This window comes from Anolis carolinensis, chromosome 5 (assembly GCF_035594765.1).
Source record: "Anolis carolinensis isolate JA03-04 chromosome 5, rAnoCar3.1.pri, whole genome shotgun sequence".
In the NCBI taxonomy this organism is placed as follows: Eukaryota; Metazoa; Chordata; class Lepidosauria; order Squamata; family Dactyloidae; genus Anolis; species Anolis carolinensis.
In genome coordinates, this window is record NC_085845.1 from 53,039,700 (window position 1) to 53,061,177 (window position 21,478).

General features: G+C 39.7%; 1 protein-coding gene across 1 annotated transcript in view; it reads left to right on the forward strand.

Moving 5' to 3' along the window:
* etfdh (electron transfer flavoprotein dehydrogenase) overlaps positions 1 to 21,478 on the forward strand; it is a 23,138-nt gene continuing 1,660 nt past the window's right edge. The window contains exons 1-11 of the mRNA XM_008111920.3: positions 1 to 173; positions 7,604 to 7,747; positions 8,786 to 9,015; positions 9,500 to 9,581; positions 11,144 to 11,262; positions 12,308 to 12,385; positions 14,291 to 14,437; positions 16,255 to 16,395; positions 17,106 to 17,249; positions 18,627 to 18,795; positions 20,897 to 21,079. Coding sequence (XP_008110127.1) covers positions 140 to 173; positions 7,604 to 7,747; positions 8,786 to 9,015; positions 9,500 to 9,581; positions 11,144 to 11,262; positions 12,308 to 12,385; positions 14,291 to 14,437; positions 16,255 to 16,395; positions 17,106 to 17,249; positions 18,627 to 18,795; positions 20,897 to 21,079 — 1,471 coding nt within the window. The 5' untranslated portion in view covers positions 1 to 139. The remainder of the gene's footprint in view (positions 174 to 7,603; positions 7,748 to 8,785; positions 9,016 to 9,499; positions 9,582 to 11,143; positions 11,263 to 12,307; positions 12,386 to 14,290; positions 14,438 to 16,254; positions 16,396 to 17,105; positions 17,250 to 18,626; positions 18,796 to 20,896; positions 21,080 to 21,478) is intronic.

The following is a 21,478-nucleotide window of genomic DNA, read 5'->3' on the forward strand; positions in this document are numbered from 1 at the left end:
GGCGTCGTGGGCGGGGCTGAAGTCCAGTTTCTGCGCTCTGTCATGGAAGCCCGAGTTGGGAGTTCTTCCTAGTGAAGGCGGAGAAAAGAAGGAAGCAAGGAAGGTCTTGTCAAAGGGTTTTTTTTTTGGGCGAAATACCATGCTCTTGCCAGCCTGCAGGGTTTCCCGTCCAGGTAAGGTCAATTCGTGGTGCGTCTACACTGGAGGGTTAACGCAGTTTGACACCACTTGAAGTGCTATAGCTCAGTGCTTGGGATCTTGGGATTGGTTTGGTAAGGCACCAGCATTCTCTGGCAGAGAAGGCCAAAGACATTGTGATACTACAACTCCCATCACACCAAAGTGGTCTCAAACTGCATTAACTCTACAGTGTATATGCAGCTTAAGATCCTCCCCTTTATTTTGTTGCCTACTTTAAATAAATATTCCTTATCCAGAATGCTTGGGACCAGAAGTCTTGGGATTTTTTATTGAAATACCAAGATTTCCACATCTATGAGCTTATTTTGCAAGTGGGAGCAAATCTAACCATAACATTGATTTACTGGGTTGCTATGAGTTTTCCAGGCTCCAGAAGCATTAGTAAAGGTAAAGGTTTCCCCTGACATTAAGTCCAGTCATGTCTGACTCTGGGGGTTGGTGCTCATCTCCATTTCTAAGCCAAAGAGCCGGCGTTGTCCGTAGATATCTCCACGGTCATGTGGCCGGCATGCCTGCATGGAGTGCTGTTACCTTTCCGCCGGAGCGGTACCTATTGATCTACTCACATTTGCATGTTTTCGAACTGCTAGGTTGGCAGAAGCTGGAGCAACAGCGGGCGCTCACTCCGCTCCCGGGATTTGAACCTGGGACCTTTCGGTCTGCAAGTTCAGCAGCTCAGCGCTTTAACACACTTCACCACCTTATCTCCTGACATTTCGCCTGCATCTATGGCAGGCATCCTCCAAGGTGGTGAGGTCTATTGAAAACTAGGGTTTATTTATCTATGGAACGCCCAGGGTGGGGGAAAGAACTCTTGTCTGTTGGAGGCAAGTGTGAATGGTGCAATTAATCACCTTGATTAGCATTGAAAAGCAGCTTCAAAACCTCCCCAGGCAGAAATCAACCAGGCTTTGAAGCTGCAAGGCTTTTCAGTGCTAATCACGGTGATTAATTGCAACATTCACAATAAAGAACACCACTCAGAAAACAGAGGAATTCCAGGCATGAAACAATCAGGGCCAGCTAACACCTCCCAACAAAGGATTCCCCCAAGCAGGAAGAAGCCAGGCTTTGAAGCTACAAAGCGCACTTTGGCTCCTGGTCAAAGTGTTCCCTGGTTAAAAAAAGGTTGGGAACCACTGGTCTACACTGTGGAATGAATGCAGTTTGACACCACTTTTAACTCCCATGGTTTAATTCTATGACGTCATGGAAGTTCTAGTTTCACAAGGTCTTTGACCTTCTCTGCCAAAGAATGCCAAAGTACAAATCAATATTCTTTTAATGCGAAGCCATTGTGCATATTAAGAATAATGTGCATTAAAGAGATGCAGGGAAAAATTTGTAAGTTCTTCCATTCCTTCTTGTTTTTCTTCTGGCCAGCCTTCTAATTATGTGATCAATATAATTCCATTTATATGCACATTCTAAGAATAATGTGCATTAAACCTAGATGTTAAGAAGAGGGGGGAGAAAACCTTTAAGTTCTCCCATTCCTGCCTTCCTGTTTTCTGTAGGGAAGAGTGCAGTGTCTTTTCCCCAAGGAGGGAAAGTATGTACAAAAATGAAAGAGAGGTGTTGGTTTACCACACTGGGGCCCCTTCTCCGCTGGCTGCCAGAGAAGCTGTGGTTAAGACTTGGCAGATACCAGTAGTTTGAGTGTGGTGAAATATGCTTATAGAAAGGTGTTTTGATAAATATGCTTTGTCAAAACGTCTACAAGCCAAATGGTAGAGTCAGAGGTGTTGCCAGCTGTTTAAATCCCATCCGAGCCTGAGCAAAGATATCAAATTAGTGGATGTAAACAAAGGTCTAGGAGTGACAACAAAGAAATCTCACCCTCTTTTTGATGAGACTGGGAGACCTTTAAATGGCCCCGGGACTCATATATTTTATTCTGTGCCGCAGGACCCTCTGAGACTGTTTCCTCTCCCCCTGCTGGCTAGCCGTAAAACTAGGGCAAAGGTGATCAACTTCTTGGATCTTATAAAACAAGTTTGTTTGGCTAGAGACCAACCCTGTTGTGGAAGGGAGGCTCTCCTAAGTCCTATACTACCTAGGTAGCGATTATGGTATGGCTATATACCTACCATATAAAGAACAAAGCCTTTTGTAAAACTTAAGAATCAGCTTGGAAGAAGAGACAGAGAGGGTAGTGAGCTGGTTACAATGAGATCCTGGTTTGTTTTGACCTCTTTTTGTCCATGCCCTTATCTATTTCTCCGGAAGGTGCTTGGAGAAAGACATAGAAAGTCAAAATCAGAGCTGCTGATTTTGGAGCCTTTCCTTCTGTCGCAGGTTGCTGGTTGGGAAATTAAGGAAGGTGAAGTTTAGGCACACAAAACACTACACTAGAGAGAAAGAAAGGCATGTTTCTTGCCATCACCAGAAATTCAATTGTCTATGATCAGTTTATATAATCAATGTTGATATTTTTTAATCCCGATATAATGTAATAAACTTCCTGGCTTTTAAATATCAGCAGTGTAGGTCATTTATAAGAAGCTTGCCAACTTAAGTTCTCATTGCATCAAGGTAGGCAGTATATGTCCTTCTAGCAGTCCAACACAAAACTGTTAACTTACTTAAAATATTATGAGGGGTTTTTTGTAACTTTCTTGCATGGTTCTCCAGCGCAAACTCTGTAGACAACAAATACTGGAATACTGTTAAAATTAACTAATGGAAAACTGTCAAAATTAACTAATAAAATGAAGAGCAAGAGAACTCTGTTGCAATATTGTATAAAATAAATTGTGAAAAATAATTTAAGTGTGTATTCTGTACGACGCATAGGGAAATTGTGTATCGCATATTCTCACCATGTGTGCATATGTGTGGTTTCAGTTTTACAGTTCTATGTGTGCCCAAGACAACTTTTATTCTTCCAATATGGCCCAAGGAAGGCAAAAGATTGGACACCCCTGCTCTAGCAGTTATTGGATTGCAGCTCCCATCAGCCCAAGTTGGCATGATGAATAGTGGAGATGTAACAGTTCAGCCCCTTCTGAAGGACTTTATGTTCCCTGCTTTTGCTCTGCATCAGGGATGGATGAAAAGCAGGTCACTGTCGACAAACCACTCCCAGGGTCGTTTCTGCAGCTCCCAAAGGACAATGGAAGTAAATTTGCCACATTTTTGGCTTCAGCTGGATGGTTCTTGGTCCAGAAAAATCCCATTTACAGCATACAGTACTGCAGAAAAGACTCTGGGGTTCCCCAGGTGGCTATGTATACACTTCACCATTAAGATGTCATTTTATTGGTGATTTCATATCCCTATGTGAGGGTTCCCTCCTAGTTGAAATGCTTCTCCTTATTTATTTCGTGTCAAAAGCATTGGTACAGCAAATACATTTCAAATAATGGAAATAAAATAGAAAAGAAAAGAAATCACAAGCAACTAAATAGCGGGCAACAGCAACCGCATTGTCTGTAGCTTTAAACAACTCCTCCTCCGTACATGAGGCAGGGCATTGTGGGCAAGCATACATATGCTGAGTTGTTTGTTCAGCTCCACAGTCACACAAGGTGGAGGATTCCTCCAGGTAGTGCCACCTTGCCAAGTTATCTTTTGATCTGCCCACTCCACTTCTGAGTCTGTTCAGGGACTTCCAAGTTGCCCATTCCTGGTTTGCCCCTGGAGGAAGACCCTCTTGGGGGGCCATCCAGTTAGAATTGCCAGGTTTAGCTGCCCAGAGAGACACTCTTGCTGTTGCTGGAGGAACATCAAGAGGAGTGGTGGTTCTCATGAAGCCCTTCCTTGATTTGAGTCTGGTGGGAAGAGGGTGATAGTCATGCAGTGGGTGGCTTTCACAATGTTCAACTTTTTTTCTCTCACCATTAGCAGCAACTTCCCGTCGCACGTCAGGAGGGGCAATGCCAGCTAACTTGTAGAGTTTATCAACAGGTGTAGGTTTAAGGCATCCCGTGATGATTCTGCATGTTTCATTCAGTGCTATGTCCACCTGCTTTGCATGGGCAGACTTGTGCCAAACAGGACAGGCATACTCTGCAGTTGAGAAAGACAAGGCCAGGGCTGATGTTCTTATTACTTGTGGGTCTGCTCCCCAGGCGCTACCAGTCAGTTTCCGCAGGATGTTATTGCATGCAGCTACTTTGTGCTTGGTGTTTATGCAGTGTTTCCTATATGTTAGTGTTCGGTCTAAGGTGACACCAAGGTATTTAGGATGGAAACAGTGTTCGAGCTCTTGGCCTTCCCAAGTAACTTTCAGTTTCCTGTTGCCTTCGCGGTTACGTAGGTGGAAAGCACACACTTGTGTCTTGGCAGGGTTGGGCTTCAGGTGGTTCTCTTTGTAGTAGCTGGAGAGATCTTTCAAGGCATTGGTGAGTTGCTTTTCAACTGTTTCAAAATCTTTTGCTTGTGTTGTAAGGCCAAGGTCATCAGCATATATAAAGCTCTTTGTGAGTGGTGGTAGTGGCTGATCGTTCGTGAAGATGTTAAATAAGGTCAGTGCAAGAACGCTGCCTTGGGGTAAACCATTCTTTTGCCTCCTCCATCTGCTTTTCTGGCCCTGAAACTCCACATAGAAGCTGCGGTTTTCTAAGAGGGTCTGGACAGTTTTTGTAAAGTCAAAGTCCCGGGTGATATGGTAGACTTTATGCAGCATTTTTCTATGTTGCACCGTGTCATAGGCTGCCGTAAGGTCCACAAAAACTGTTCCCGTGATGCAGCCTTTCTCGTAGTCTTCCTCGATATGTTCAGTCAGATGAAGAATTTGACCTGTACAGTTTTTCCCTGGTCTGAAACCTGCTTGTTGTGCAATAAGCTTGGGTTCGATAACAGGTCCTAGTCGATTTAATAGCATCCTCTCATAGACTTTATATAGATGACATAAGAGGGAGATTGGTCGATAGTTCCTGGCATTGGAGGCATCTTTACCAGGTTTTAAGATGGCAATTATCTTAGTTTTCCTCCATGCTCTGGGAATCTGTTTGTGTGCCAGGCATTGATTGTAGAATTTCAAAAACCAGTTTTCAGCTTTGGCCCCCAAGTGTTTGATTTGCTCCATCATCAGGTCATCTAGGCCAGGTGCTTTACCAGTCTTACATCGCTTGATGGCTTCTCTGAGTTCTTTCAGGTTTAGAGGAGAAGACAACTGGTGGGTTTCAAGTTCTGGCACCCTGTTGATTTTCATCTTTATTCTGCTGCAGTTGGTTTTCCCGTTCTGAATTAGCTGGTGAGCTATCTGGTCTGGTGTCACGTTCGTGTGTCCAGGGTTGACCAGAGGGTCGCTATCCAGGCGTCTCATCAATTGCCAGGCTTTTCGGCTACTCTTGGACATGTCCAGGTTCTCAAGCAGCTCTATCCAACGGTCTTTCTTAGCATTAGCTAAGGCTGTAGATAGTTTTTGGCCTGCTGCTATAGCCCCATCACTGTATGGGTTCTCTTGAAATAATCTGAGATATTCTTGTAGCTGATTTAGTAATTCTTCGTTTAGGCCTGGTAGGTAGCTTGTGCGACAGCCTCTAGGGATTGAGAGCCTTGAGGATCTTTTCACAGCTTCTACGAACAGGTCATAATTTTCTATAGAAGGTCCTATATCAGAAATAGCAGCTTCCAAGGTCTCTGTAAACCTTGCCAATTAGCTTTATTGAAGTTATATCTTCTGCAGAATGGGACACTTTTCGGTCTTACAGCTGCATATGCTACGCAGCATATTGGTCTGTGTTGTGTGTTAGGTATTGGGTTTAATACCCTTTTGGTGCATTGGTGGCTTATGCTTTCCTTTACAAAAATCAGATCAGGGTTATAACCACGCTTCCATCGGCCGCTATTAAATGATGGTGGTAATTTACTGTCATGAAGGAGGCTCATTCTACTATTGTCGGCCCACGTTAGAACTGCTTCGCCATTTCTATCATCTGTGGCTATTGAAATCTTCCACAACAAAATGGGCTTCATGATTGTGGCAACTGGTTGGGGGTGTAAAATAGAAATCAGCCCCAGGTGGTTTATAGAGTGATGATACGGTGCAACTATCAAGTTCCACAGATAAGATTTCAATGTTGTTCACTTCTGTGAGGGAAGTTGCAGAGATCGTACAAAAATGGCACTGCCATATTGTCTGTGAGGTCGTTCCACAGCCAGCTGCATTCCAAGAATTTTTGGTCTTCTCATTGTAATGTCTCTGTGTGTTTCCTGTATACATAGGATGTCACATGAGATGTCCTCAGACATTTTGGCTAATAGTTCTTCCTTAGCAAGTGACAAACCTTCTATATTAATAGACATAATTGTTAGCAATGGTCTTGATAAAGACCTTTGGTATTCATCCATTCATCCAATGCTTTTGGGGTGGAAAGATCGGCCGCTTACAAGAAACGTTGCCCAGGGGATGCCCGACTGAATTCACTCAATCTTCGGGGAGGCTCTTTCCGTGTCCCCCAATGCTTCTCCTAAGATGTGTTGTTGTGAGCTTTAAGCAAAATGTATTTTTGGTCCTTTCATTTTGTCTTGGACCCATCTTCCACTGAAATGTGACTTCCTCCAATAAAGCATATCTCCAAAGTTTAATTATTTTAAAAGATTGCTCATCTTTGCATTACCTTATATTTTGCAGAGTCAGTCAGAATACTTGGATGCCAATTACAATGTGGCCCCTTCTGCACAGCTGAATAAAATCCGGATTATCTGCTTCAATATTATGGATTATATGGCAGGGTATAAGGGCCCTGTAAGGAGCCTCCGGTGGCCAAGGGAATAAAAGCCTTGTGACTTGAAGGTTGGGTTGCTGACCTGAAAGGTGCCAGGTTCAAATCCCACCCGGGGAGAGTGTGGATGAGCTCCCTCTATCAACTCCAGCTCAATGCGGGGACACGAGAGAAGCCTCCCACACGGATGGTAAAACATCAAAAAGATCCGGGCGTCCCCTGGGCAACGTCCTTGCAGACGGCCAATTCTCTCACTCCAGAAGCAACTCTGGTTGCTCCTGACACGGGGAAAAAAAAGGGCCATGTATAACAAAATTTGAACATTTCCTGTTCCTGGTTTGAAAGTGTTATTTCAGTGCTACTTTGAAAGTAGTTGTTATAGTCCAGAATCTTCATTTTTGTGGCTGCCATTTTTAACTTTTCATTTGCCATTTTTAAGCTTTTGTGCAGACCACAGAAACAAAGGTCTTGCAATTTAATAAACTTTTTCCATGTTTTTATGATAGAACGAATTAGGAAATGATATTTGCAACCCAGGAATAAAAACTGTGTTACATAGTGTTATTAACCGTTCCTGGATTAATATTTCATTGAACCAATCTGATTCTGTTAAAAGTCTGATATAGAAATCTATTATTTATCTCTAAAGATTATTGTGTCTACTCTGTCATGCATATGTTTGAACAGTACTTTTGTCAAAAACTTCAGAGTTTATTTCTTTGCAACAGCATGTCGTTGTCTGTATGTATTAAAGTCAACAAGAAAACACTGCCTCCTGCCTTTTAGCACAGTACGATGGGCTTCTACTACTGTGCCTCGTATCACCACTCACTATTCTATACATCCCCGGGACAAAGACCAACGATGGGAAGGTAAATGAAAAATTATAAATAAAATGTATTTGCAGAATTATCTGCTTGTCTGGTCTTCTACAACAACTAAGAGTTTCTTACAAGTGAACAGATTGGAAAGATAGGCATTTCTTCTTGTAGAACAATAACACAGAAAAATGTAAGTTATAGACTCACTGTCTTTGCGACTCTGTTTCTATAACTGCATTCAGCAGTTAACTTTATTAGTTCATTAGGAAATAAAGATTTTATTGCCATCATTTGATTAGTTTTCTAAACAAAACTTAAAATAAGCAAATAACTTCTTTATACTGTTAATAAGAATTGCATTAAGAATGAGTGATCTATGCTAGATAGCAGCTATATCAGTTGATTCTCCTCATGGATTCCATATTTGTAAATGCTGGTAATACTAAATCCATTACTATACATGTTGCAGTGGCATGTCTTATACCAATGGTTCTCAGCCTGTTAGTCCCCAGATGTTTTGCCCTTCAACTCCCAGAAATCCTAACAGCTGGTAAACTGGCTGGGATTTCTGGGAAATGTAGGCCAAAACATGTGGGGACCCACAGGTTGAGAACCACTGTTCTATACAATACAATTCCACATAGTGTGAAAAATTGCCATCCCCATTTGTATCTAAAGTTCTGGTGAGGCTGCTTGTATTTATTTAGTAACATCGCTAAAGTAGATTCAGTGTACATACATGCCCTCTCTTCAATTCAGCCATGCAAATAAATTATCATTTCATCACTCCTTAACACAGTGGTTCTGAACCTGTGGTTCCCCGTGTGGTTTGGCCTACAACTCCCAGAAATCCCAACCAGTTTAGCAGCTGTTAGGATTTCTGGGAGTTGAAGGCCAAAACATCTGGCGACCCACAGGTTACGAACCACTGCCTTAACAGATCTATAGTATAAAAGACACATTTATAATTCCTTTCCCCTTTGTCTTGAGTGAACCTGTTATTTTGTCATCTCAGGCAAATTAAGGATAGAAGAATGGATTATTGGTAGTCTAGCATATCTCTGATTTCCTTATATTGGTCTATTAAAGGGGTGAGCATGGAAAGATTTGCAGAGGAAGCTGATGTTGTTATAGTTGGAGCAGGTCCTGCAGGACTCGCAGCAGCTATTCGACTCAAGCAGTTAGCCCAGGAACATGGCAAAGAAATTCGCGTGTGCCTTGTGGAAAAAGCTTCTCAGATTGGTGCACATACGCTTTCCGGAGCTTGCCTTGAGCCACGTGCCTTGGAAGAACTTTTCCCAGACTGGAAAGAGCGAGGGGTGAGTGCTTAACTTGGTTAACTTAAAGTTAATCATTAATTGTTAGCTTTAGTTGTCTGTAACTAAAGAATAGTTACAAATCCTCTTAATGATATTAAAAGTTATGGGAGGAGCAATAATAAGCAGTATAAGATCACCAACCCTTGTATAGCAAGACCCCATCTGTATGAAATTCCTTACATTTCTTCTATTTGGGAATGAGGTCATGGAATGAAATGAAAGTCCTTTTTGACACTTCATTTTTGTTTCTAGTCCTGATAATCTGTACATTTGAGTGGTAAGGAAGAAAAAAGGGGGTCCCATATACTTGGTTTATGTTTTTAAATATACAGCTTGTTCTATTTTATTTTGTTTGCTTTGAAATTTAACCAGTTGAATTAAGTGCTTGCTTCATGTCACTATGAGTCTGTAACGGTTGTGGTGTTTCAGTATTTTAAAAAGATATTAAAGTTTCCCAACACAGTTTTTACTTTATTTTTCTAAGGCTCCGTTACATACTCCTGTAACAGAAGACAAGTTTGGAATACTAACAGAGAAGTCTAGAATTCCAGTTCCCATTCTTCCAGGTACCTTTTTTGATCAAAAAATCCTCTATTGTTAATTTGCAATCTTGAAATGGATTGTAAAGCACTTCTGAGAGCTGGTCTTTCACTGAAGGGAATTCTAGCACCTCCATAATGGAGGATTTTTGTAGTTTGTAAATTGTGGAGAGGGCAAACGTGTAAACTATCCATCACCTAAGTCATTGGGACAAGTAACTATTTATCCCAGCAGAAATATTTATGTAAAATTTGATCCTCTCAATCCGTTTATGTAACATAGGTATTTATTAGCATATTTATTTAATTGGGTTTATATCTTGCGGGAGCCCCCAGTGGTGCAGCAGATTAAACCGCTGAGCTCCTGAACTTGCTGACCGAAAGATTGGTGGTTTGAATCCAAGGAATGGGGTGAGCTCCCACTGTTAGCCCCAGCTTCTGCCAACCTAGCAGTTCGAAAACATTCAAATGTGAGTAGATCAATAGGTACCGCTCTGGTGGTAAGGTAACAGCGCTCCATGCAGTCATGTCAGTGGCCACATGACCTTGGAGGCGTCTACGGACAACGGCAGCTTTTTGGCTTAGAAATGGAGATGAGCAGCAACCCCCAGAGTCGGACACAACTAGACATAATGTCAGGGGAAAACCCTTACCTTTACCTTATATCTTGCATTTCTCCCCAACCTAGGGCTCAACAAAATTAGGAATGACACAACTAAAATATAGACAAATTCACCATCATTTAATTGAAAAAGATAATTTATTTGTTTGCTAAAACGGCTCTTCATCAGTTGCCAAAATCTTTCCTGAATGAAAAGATCAATTTGTCAGCAGAACGATACAGAGGGGTCAGCCTGACCTCCAGTGAGAATGGATACTAAGAAAGCCTCTCTTGTGGCCCTCTCAGGCCCCATCTACACTGCCATATAATGCAGTTTCATAATTCAGATTAACTGTATTGAATTGCATTACATGGCAATGTAGACTCATGTAATTTATAATTTATTTATTTAAAACATTTATATTCCGCCCTTCTCACCCTGAAGGAGACTCGGGGCAGAGCACAACAAATATACGGCAATAATTATAATAATTATAAATATACAAAAACATTTAAAATATTAAACATTAAAATCAGTTATATCTACTTTAAAATCAGCTGTTTATAATGTAGTTTAATGCAGTTAAACTGCATAACATGACAGTGTAGATGACTCAAACTGGCAAGGCAGAGAAGGACCTTCCCTTTAAAATAACCAAGTCTGGAGGAGGCCTCATGTTACCTGAGAATATGGACATATAGGGCTTGATTATACATCATAAACAATATTTTCAGTTACACTCAGAAGCAGATGAGTACTCCATAAAGGAGCCGTTGTAAGGAAGTTTTGTTCATGCAATTTTGAAATACAGGTTTTGTGTAAAGATTGGTAAGCTGCTTCTCACAACCGATTAAAGTCCACATAATTGAGTCATAAACTATAAGCTTGTGGTGCAATGTCAGTTGAGGAGCATGACAGAATGGAAATGCAGAACAAGAGTTAGAGTGACATTGAATGAAGTCATCTGTGATATATTTTCTTCCTTAGGACTTCCCATGGTTAATCATGGGAATTACATAGTTCGCCTGGGACATTTTGTGAGTTGGTTGGGTGAACAAGCAGAGGCACTTGGAGTTGAAATCTATCCAGGCTATGCAGCAGCTGAGGTAATGACACAATGTTTACCATGTGTTTACATCCACGCATAATGTTTGCTGATTTTTTTTTAAATCCAGCATGATAGCTAACTATCTTGAGGAGAATTTATAAATAGTTTTGGATAAACTAGTCACTTAAAATTGTTTTGCTTTATATTGGCAGAATTGTAGTACAATATGACATGAATCAATGAAATTTATGTAAGTAATTTACCTTCTCACAGTTAATTAAGTGGATCTATTTTTATAAGCTTTAAGCCTATGAGCCCTGCTGGATCAGAGCTATCTATTCAGATAGCCAAAGAAATGAGTATTGGGAATAGAAGATGGAGCGGATTAGTTTGTTCAGTCGAAGGGAACTCTCTCTCACCCAGAGAGAAAGCAATGACAAAAGTTACTTTGATATTCATAACAACCACATTAGTCACAATTAGCCAATGAGAGGATCTCAGAGAGTCAGCATGGTGTAGTTTCAGTGCTAGACTAAGATTCTGGTGAACAAGGTTTGAATCCCTACTCAGCCATGGAAACCCACTGAGTGGATGACCTGGGCAGGTCATACTCTTTCAGACTCACAGGAACGCAAAGGCAAGCCCACTCTGAATGAATCTTGCCAGGAAAATCCCATGATAGGGTCGCCATAAGTTTGAAATGACTTGAAGGCAGACAACAAATGTCCAGAAGTTTTGGTATACTAATGTACCAGTTAGTATAGGATTTTTTGTGAGTCTGATTGTAGCCTTAACCATATCAAAACAAGTCCTTGCCAGTGACAGTGAGATCTGAACTTTCAGATGGTTTGGGAACTGGAATCTGCCAGAAACTCACCAGAGAAAACTTTTTCATAACTGAAACCCATAAGCTGGACAAATACATTTTGTTGCTCTCTTCAAAAACTTCATGGATGTTCCATGCAACTGCAAAAGGCTGAATTTTTTAGTCTCATGACTTAACTGAGCATCTACTGTTAAGTGCTATATGGAGGTACCTCACCAATGTAATGACAGTGTCATGTCAGTTCTTTTGAGATGATAGATTTATGTTACCCTTGCAGGTTCTTTTTAATGAAGATGGTAGTGTGAAAGGGATTGCCACAAATGATGTTGGTATCCATAAGGATGGGGCACCTAAGGTAAATGCTTGTTTATTTGTAGCACATGATACCTAATAACTCCACATCAAATAAAAATTGTGAAATGTCTGGGATATGCAATGAGTTAAGAAAACATTATTGTGTCAGCATTATTGTGTCAGCTCTTGCAGCTTAGGGTAGGCTTTCAACTGAACATGAGGTGATGAAACATCAGAAGTAAAGTTCCGGGGTGAAGATCAGCACAGTTATCCCCCAAAAGGTTCTGTAGGATACATTGTTTAAACAGGGATTTAAATGACATTTCGATATGGGAAATTGATATTCTGTCACAAAGTGATCTGAATGAGTGAGATGAAAAATGTGACAAAAAACAGTGTTTGAAAACTAAAATCTGTTTCAACAAGTTATGTAGTTTAAAAAAAAAATTAAAAAATCAATATTTGTTTTTAAGGGCTTCATGACCAACAAAGAAACTAATGAAAAAAATATATCATTTGAGCATCATTTATTTGAAATATTTGGGACCAAAAGTTTCAGAGTTTTGGGGATTTTGGAATATATGTATATGTATGTAATGAAGTATTTGGAGATGAGACAAGTTTAAACATGGAATTCTTTTATGTTTCATATCTACCTTATGCATATAGCCTGAAGGGAATTTTATACAGCATTTTAAATAATTTTGTGCAGAACACAAAGCTTGTGAACCATCAGAAAGTAGAGAGGTGTCACTATCTCAGCAACCCATGTGAACAATTTCAGATTTTGGAGTATTTTTGGATACTAACAGGAGCAAACTACAGGTCGCGTTCTACGCCTCTGTTTAAGGAGCTCCACTGGCTGCCGTTTGTTTTCCGGGCCCAATTCAAGGTGCAGGTTATCACCTACAAAGCCCTAAACGGTTTGGGACCCACCTACCTTAGAGACCGCATCTCCCCCTATGAACCTGCACGATCTCTTCGCTCTTCGGGGGAGGCCCTCCTCTCGCTCCCACCACCTTCGCAGTTGCGGCTGGTGGGGACGAGAGAGAGGGCCTTCTCCGCTGTGGCCCCCCGCCTCTGGAACTCACTCCCGAGGGAGATTAGACAGGCCCCCACCTTCCTTGCCTTTCGAAAAAGCCTTAAAACCTGGCTTTTCCAGAGGGCCTTCGACGACTAATTTTTGGGGGTTGATTTGTCTGTCCATTTAATTTAATTAGAGAGTGTTCTGCTATGATTATTGATACCTTGCTGAGTACTTCTGCCATGAAGCTACAGAAGCCCTCTATTTCGGCCTAGAACTGTTTTATCTCCTTGTTTTTAACATGTGATGTATGTATTGATTGTATGACTGCTTTTCATGTTTGATTTTACAATGTGTAATTTGTCACTGTTTTTATTATTGTTGTGAGCCGCCCCGAGTCCCCTCGGGGAGATGGGGCGGGATATAAGAATAAATTTATTATTATTATTATTATTATTATTATTATTATTATTATTACTCCATGCTGATGATTAGAGAGTTGTTAAAGGCTAATTCACACCTTGAGCTGCAGGCTCCCTCTTATTTGTTGAACAGAATTTATAAGTTACTGGCCATTACACTATGGCCACACCATGTTCCAAAATGTTAAGAGATGCATGTCTTCCATTCACACTTTAGTGTGGATATAGCAAATACGTTTGCTACACTGTCAGCTAGTCCCAATGCAAGTAGTACAAACAACATTCATTCTTTTTCTTCCTCCAGTTGTTTACATGTTTAATGCTTCTGTACAGCATGCCACAAGTAAAGCATGTCACACTTGTTTATATCGAATTGTATTATGCAAAAAGCAGTACACACAATTCAAAAAATAGCATGCTCCTCCATCACTATCATGACTCTTTTTGATGTACCATGTTTTGCCAAACAATATATAAACTTGATTTCTGTGCGATATTGATAGATTATTGTCTCTTCTAGGCTACATTTGAAAGAGGCTTGGAACTTCATGCCAAAGTCACGTTGTTTGGAGAAGGCTGTCATGGGCATCTCGCAAAACAGTTGTATAACAAATACAATTTAAGGGAGAATTGCCAGCCTCAGACATATGGCATTGGGCTTAAAGAGGTATTGTTGATTGTTTATAATTCAGTAATGGCTTTATGAATCCTGTAATATAGGCGCATTACTGCTAAATAATGCTTGATTTTATTATATTATATATCTGGTAGTTAAGCATGTTATGTGTAAAACTGCTTCCTGTAAGGAAGAACAAATAATTGAATCAGTTTTCTCCCTGCTGCCAGATTATTTAGAAAGCTATGCAGTTTTGAAAAGGTTGCTCATGAAGAGAAAATATCCTCCATGGGAGGCCCACCCCAATGCACCATAAGGAGGTTGTGGGAAAGGCAGCAATCGGTTTAGGAGGCTGTATATCTTCTATATCATTGGCTTCCTTTCCACCTTGCATACCCAATTTTATATTAGGGATCTAGTGAAACATTGGTAGGATGAAAGAGACCTTGGATCTGGAAGGCCATCCAAGATACAAAGCAGTGAGTCTATTCAATGACTGGGAGGAATAACCAAGAAGGGAATTTGAGGAGGATTCTTTTCATGGGGATTTTTGAACACTCAAAAGGGCCCTTTTTCATTTTTCCCTTGAGCATTTAAATATTATTTCCATGCCTTTTGTATGTGTATTTTAAAAAATCAAAATGTATTATTATTATTAAACCTGAAAATGTCTTCCACCAAATCTCCACACAGATTAACGGCCTTTTTCTCATTTTTGGTGGGATTCACTACATTCTATCTTTAAGCATAGCATTATTTTATACAGACTGGCAATGATTTTTAAACTCTTTTTAAAAATTATAAAACAACTCTGACTTGTAAATTAGTATCCAAGTGAAGTGTACAAATATTTCTTTTTAAGATAATATTTTAATCTTAAGAGGAGTTGACTATGTCCCTGAGTAAAGGGAAAACCAAAGCCCAGCGAAGTCAGAAAGATTTTTCAGGTATTACAGAGCTAAATAGGCCTTATCTCTGCATTTCACTTGCATAGTCTGTCATCTCTTTCATAATGGAATGCTTACATTAGTAGCAAAATCATATTGTGCACATAAACTGGTTCCTCTGACTCAGGGCAGTGAGGCTTCTCATTGTAGAAAGATTGGGTCCATAGAACTTCTAAAATGGCATTCAAAATGTTGGCCTAAATGGCATAAAGGCACCAGTCCCGTATGATTTTAGAAGCAAAGCAAAGTCAGACATGTTTATTACTGTAGCTGGAGATGTTGTGGGCCATATTTCAGAAGGAGGCATTGGCAAAACCACCTCTGAGTATTCCTTGCTTTAGTGAACCTCATGAAGTCCATGGGCTTGCTATAAGTCTACATGCAATTTGAAGGTGCTTATACAAACAGAGTCCTAATCATACTGCACACATGACTCAGATCAAACTCCCTGTAGTTCTAAATGTATGTATTAAAATCTCTCTCTCTCTCTCTCTCTCTCTCTCAAGCACATCAAACACATTTAAAAGACATATTAACAAGTTTTTAGTGCTCATAAAACAGAATGTGATATATATATATATCACATTCTGTTTTATGAGCACTAAAAACTTGTTAATATGTCTTTTAAATGTGTTTGATGTGCTTTAACCATTTCAGATCTAGCAGTCTCGTGACAAAGGCTAATATGTTACAAAAAATAGGCAGTGCAATGGGGAAAATATAGGTATCCAATAGAGGTTCACAAACTTAAAAGGCAGTGTTTTCAGATAAAATAATATACTATGTACAAAAAATTTATGAAAAAATATATTTTGTGGTGGGGAGGCAGGGAGGTTAATCCTCAGACTACATATGTTAAGTGTGAAGTTATTGTAGTAAAGTCTCTAATGAACTGTATTGGATTGTTTTTCTCTATGTTAGCTTTGGCTTATTGATGAAAATAAATGGAAAGCAGGAAAAGTAGAGCACACTGTTGGCTGGCCTTTGGACAGGCGTACATATGGAGGATCTTTTCTTTACCATCTAAATGAAGGTGAACCACTGGTAGCGCTTGGATTTGTGGTAAGACTTTTGCATTTCCCTTGAAACTTTGCCTTTTGAACTTTCCTCCTCATTATTAAATGTGGGAATAAATCTTGGAAATAAGACTGATTAGCGTAATGTAAGCAAGGTGAAACAAGACATTGCAATGTAATAGCGTCTTACTTAAGGCAGTAACAAGCTCCTCTGAAACTAACTGTTCAGAAATTAAACATAAAAATAACTTTTGTGTTCTAATTTCTAGTGTGTAGAATCCTTGCAGCCTTACTGTTTAGTGGAAATAGCAAGACATTAATTATGGCTACAAAATATAATAGAGAACCAGAAAGTGAAATTAGTATATCCTGCAACTGATATAAAAAAGAAACATTTTTTCCCCTTGACATTAAATCTAGTCGTGTCCGACTCTGGGAGATGGTGCTCATCTCCATTTCTAAGACAAAGAACTGGCATTGTCCATAGACGCCTCCAAGGTCATGTGGCCAGCATGACTCTGCATGGAGTGCCGTTACCTTCCCGCGGGAGCGGTACCTATTGGTCTACTCACACTTGCATGTTTTAGAACTGCTAGGTTGGAAAAACTGGGGCTAACAGTGGGAGCTCACCCCACTCCCCAGATTTGAACCGCTGATCTTTTGCTGTACTGTGCCACTGTGGGCTCCAGTTTAAGCCATATAATAATATTGTTAACTTTTTTTTATTTTTCTGACAATCCATTTTATATTGAACAGGTTGGTTTGGATTATCAAAATCCATATTTGAGCCCATTTAAGGAATTTCAAAGATGGAAGCATCATCCCAGTGTACAGCCTACTTTAGAAGGCGGTAAAAGGATTGCTTATGGTGCCCGAGCTCTTAATGAAGGTGGATTCCAGGTAACATTTTAATAATAAAAGATTCTTTACTTGCACTTCTCTGTTGTGTGGAAACTATTGCTGTCATATGGTCAAGAAAATCTTATTTGATTATGAGTTCAGTTGCTTCTTTACATTAGTATTGAAAATGCTATAGTTGTAAAAAACCTAAATGTTTTCTTCCTTTCCACTAATGGATGATTTCCTTTTCAACATAGTTCATTGTCATCTATAGACTCAAGATACTTTTTTTATTTTTAAACAAGTATTCTCAACAGCATAGTTTATAAAGCTGGTTTGCTTGTATGACATCCAGCTAGGATTCTTTGAAAATGAAGCTTAAACCCATTCAAGCCTGGAATAGATTTATTCCCATTCATGAACAATGAAATGAGAAGGAGAAGGAGAAGAAGAAGAATTTTATTATTTCTCAAGTCGGGTTATAACATAGATGTATAATCATCTTAAACATTCTATAACGTACACATATTAAAATGTATTTCTATAAAATACATGTTAAAATACACAGAACTAGCCGCTTGCTTAAAAAAAATCATGATTTAAATAGACTGGGTAGGACTGCTGGAAGAGATAGATTTTTCAGATGGGTTTTAAATTCCAACAGCTCATTAAATCAGAATTTGCCTAACATATCAGTAGTGTTGACTCTTCTTTATGCATATTCCTATGTTTTTGAATTTTCTGGGGAGCCTAGGATACGTTCAGCTTTTAAACACTGGCTGTACTACATTTTAATTAAAGAATCATTTTAATTGGAAACAAAGTTTTTCTTAAATGTGGAATATGTGGAACTGTGGAAGCAAACACAGGAATTGCAACATAATTTGACTACCTTTTTGGCCAGTTAAGTTTCAAATTCTGTTCTGTCAATGTATCACAGAAAATAGGGAAACCAAGAAATTAGCAGATGCAGATGGAGATGGAGAAATGCTGGGACACGAGAAGAATACTATTAAATGGATTTGATCTAGGGCTCACACCATTCCAAATGGATCCATGCTCATATGTGAGTGATGTATGCCAGTGTTTGTGATGGTCCGTAGACCAGTGTGCAAGCTACCACCTGGTGATTGTAGGAAAGAAACAAACTGTTGGAACCAATGAGTTCAAATGTGGTACTTGTTCCTGGCACATTAGGCAGAAAAAAGGCACTCTCCTCATCAAATAGTGTAGAACCACTCTATCTGTGTAGTTATCAGTGTAGTGGAGATATAGAAAAGAGAATGCATGACTGCTGTATTGTATTGCTACTATCAACCTAATACTAGTACATCTGAACACAAGGCCAATTTTTAAGGAGGGAGGGAACTCAGAGGGAAGGTTACTTAATGATGTGTGAGTGCAATAATCTTAACTTCAGTGAATTTGTCTTTTCAGTCCATCCCCAAACTCACCTTTCCAGGTGGAGTCCTTATTGGCTGCAGCCCAGGTTTCATGAATGTTCCAAAGATTAAAGGTACACACACAGCAATGAAAAGTGGCATGCTGGCTTCAGAAGCCATTTTCAATCAACTAACAAACGAAAATCTTCAATCAAAAACAATAGGTAAGATTATCTGATATGTATGAATTAATTTTATTACTATGATCACAGACAAGGAGTGTATCTGAAGTGTGTGTGTGTGTGTGTGTGTGTGTGTGTGTGTGTATATATATATATATATATGGAATTCTGATAATATTTCATGTATCTGATAAACTGAACAGTAGTTCATAGAAGGTTATAAATAAATGTGTTTAGTATTTAAGGCAGCACCACAGGACGTACTGTTCTGTTTAGTAATTTTTGACAGTCTATTTCTAATGAATCAACCTGGATGTCTTCTGGCCCCGTCATTTAGTATTCTAATTTTGTACAGTGCTTTAAGATAGCATTTAACTCAGCACTTTTACACCTAAAACATGTTTTTGAGATACAACATAACACATTTCATTCTAGTTAAGAAAAGCAGACAATACAGCATAAGCTATATTCATAGCATTATAGAATCATAGAGTTGGAAGAGATCACATGGGCCATCCGATCCAACTCCTGCCATGCAGGAAAAGCACAATCAAAGCACCCATCCAACTCTGTTTAAATGCTTTCAGGTGTGTCCAACACACATCTCACTTTGTTACACTCATCTCTTTTGGTGACTCTTAGTGAGACATGCTTCATTATCACAGAATATCTACACCCTACACCACTGGAGCAATTATACTTGTGCTGGAACTTTTGTCAGGCTGCCTCACCCAGTTTCAGAATAGTCACTTTTCTGTTAGTTTTATGAGGATGGAGCTTAACAAAACCTTTCCTAGTTTGTATCAGTAAATGTGCTCGTCCCTTTGCCTGGGGAAAGGGAGCCATTTTAGATTTAGCGTTATTACCACCAGGGAAATCCTGGAAGCAAGACATGTCTGCAGTTGGTCCCAGCGAGATCCAAGCTTGGACAAGCCATTTCAAGTCAATTAATCAATATTTAGTTAGCTAATAACTAATTAACACCTTGAGCATTGGGCAGATGCCCCTATACCAGAGAAAGTGAGCAAGGAAAACGTTCCTCTATTCTTCTTCTCGGGAATCATCCATGACCAAAATCTTCAGGAACAACCAGTTATCTTCAGATTTTAACTATGGACTTTGTTGTGGGGAAATCCAATTAGTTCCTGGGTGGAGATAGACCGAAGATCAATCAATAAATTGATATTATTTCTTGAAAGCAATAGCATGGGCATTGGTTCTGTGAGGTTCCTTACTCAAACAGGAAAGCAATCCAGCATCCTCCAAGCTCATAGAAATTTAAGATACGTTAATGCTAAAGACATTTAAAGCAGCTTAGATGCGACAGCACAAACTATTTAGCCAGTATTGCACCACCTGACATCCTTTGGGAAGTAGCAGGATACCTACGTCCAACACTGCTGGAGAAATTATATTGTTTAGCCAGTACTGCACCACCTGATATGTGCCAGGAAGTAGCAGCCAGCAGTGAAAGGACCAAGGCATTGACATCTCTGCCCATCCTCTGTTTGAATATCTGCCAGCATGCCAACGCCTTAAATCAAGAAAGTTTTCGAAGATCTACAGAGATACTTGCAGAAACACCTCAGCAAGCGAGAGTCCAAAAGTGACAGGCTAAAACCTGGAACCTCAATCAGTGGCTGATATCGGATGAGAAACTCCCCCTGGGTACACAAAACTGGGTGACCTGTAAGGCGCTGAACAGACTGTGTTCTGGCACCACAAGATGCAGAGACAATCTTAAGAAATGGGGCTACAAAGTGGAGTCCACAACATGCGAGTGTGGAGAAGAGCAAACCACAGACCACTTACTGCAATGCAACTTGAGTCCTGCCACATGCACTATGGAGGGCCTTCTCACAGAGGCATTCCAAGTGGCCAGCTTCTAGTCAAAGGAAATTTAGTATAATGTCAAGTTTTTGTGTTTTTAAAAAATACATTATAACTGTACCCTCAATTTGCTTCTGACATGGTAAATTAATAAACAAATCTCTTTTGGTATAATTGACGTTCCTTATTTTTGTTCAGTCTTTCACCTAAACACTCTTAACTTTTTTATGATTAGAAAAGCTTAGCTCTTAGGAGCCACCCTTCTTCAAGCATTAAACTGTACAGTGTTAATTTTCTAAACTCTTATTCCTAGGTCTTTATGTGCCTGAATATGAAGAAAATCTAAAGAAATCATGGGTATGGAAAGAGCTCTATTCAGTTAGGAATATTCGTCCTTCCTGTCATAGTGTTCTGGGTTTGTATGGAGGAATGATTTACACTGGCTTGTTTTACTGGATACTAAGAGGAAAGGAGCCTTGGACCCTAAAACATCCAGGTTAATCTTTAACCTTGACATGTCTATCTGTAACATACCTATTATTTCTTGAGAGTTCTTACTTTAGGGTTGTTAATGCACAGTATCAGGGAAATGACTTAAGAGCATAACTGCTTTGTTAGAACCTCCCAATGTTCCAGCATTTTATAGCCCAAGTGCCGTCCAATGTCCCTATTCATAGGCATTGCATTGAAGAATCCAGGATCCTGCTGCTTCTGAATTGATGTTGTGCCTGTAGTACGACTGTTAGTTACTTGTATATATGAACGTCAGCTAAATTCCATTTAGGTTCGTGCTTAGCAAAACCCCATTAAATTGATTACTTAGCTGCAAAATATGTAACAATCATGTTGCATGTTCAGACAGACCAAATAGTAAACAAATGAGTTTTATCATTAC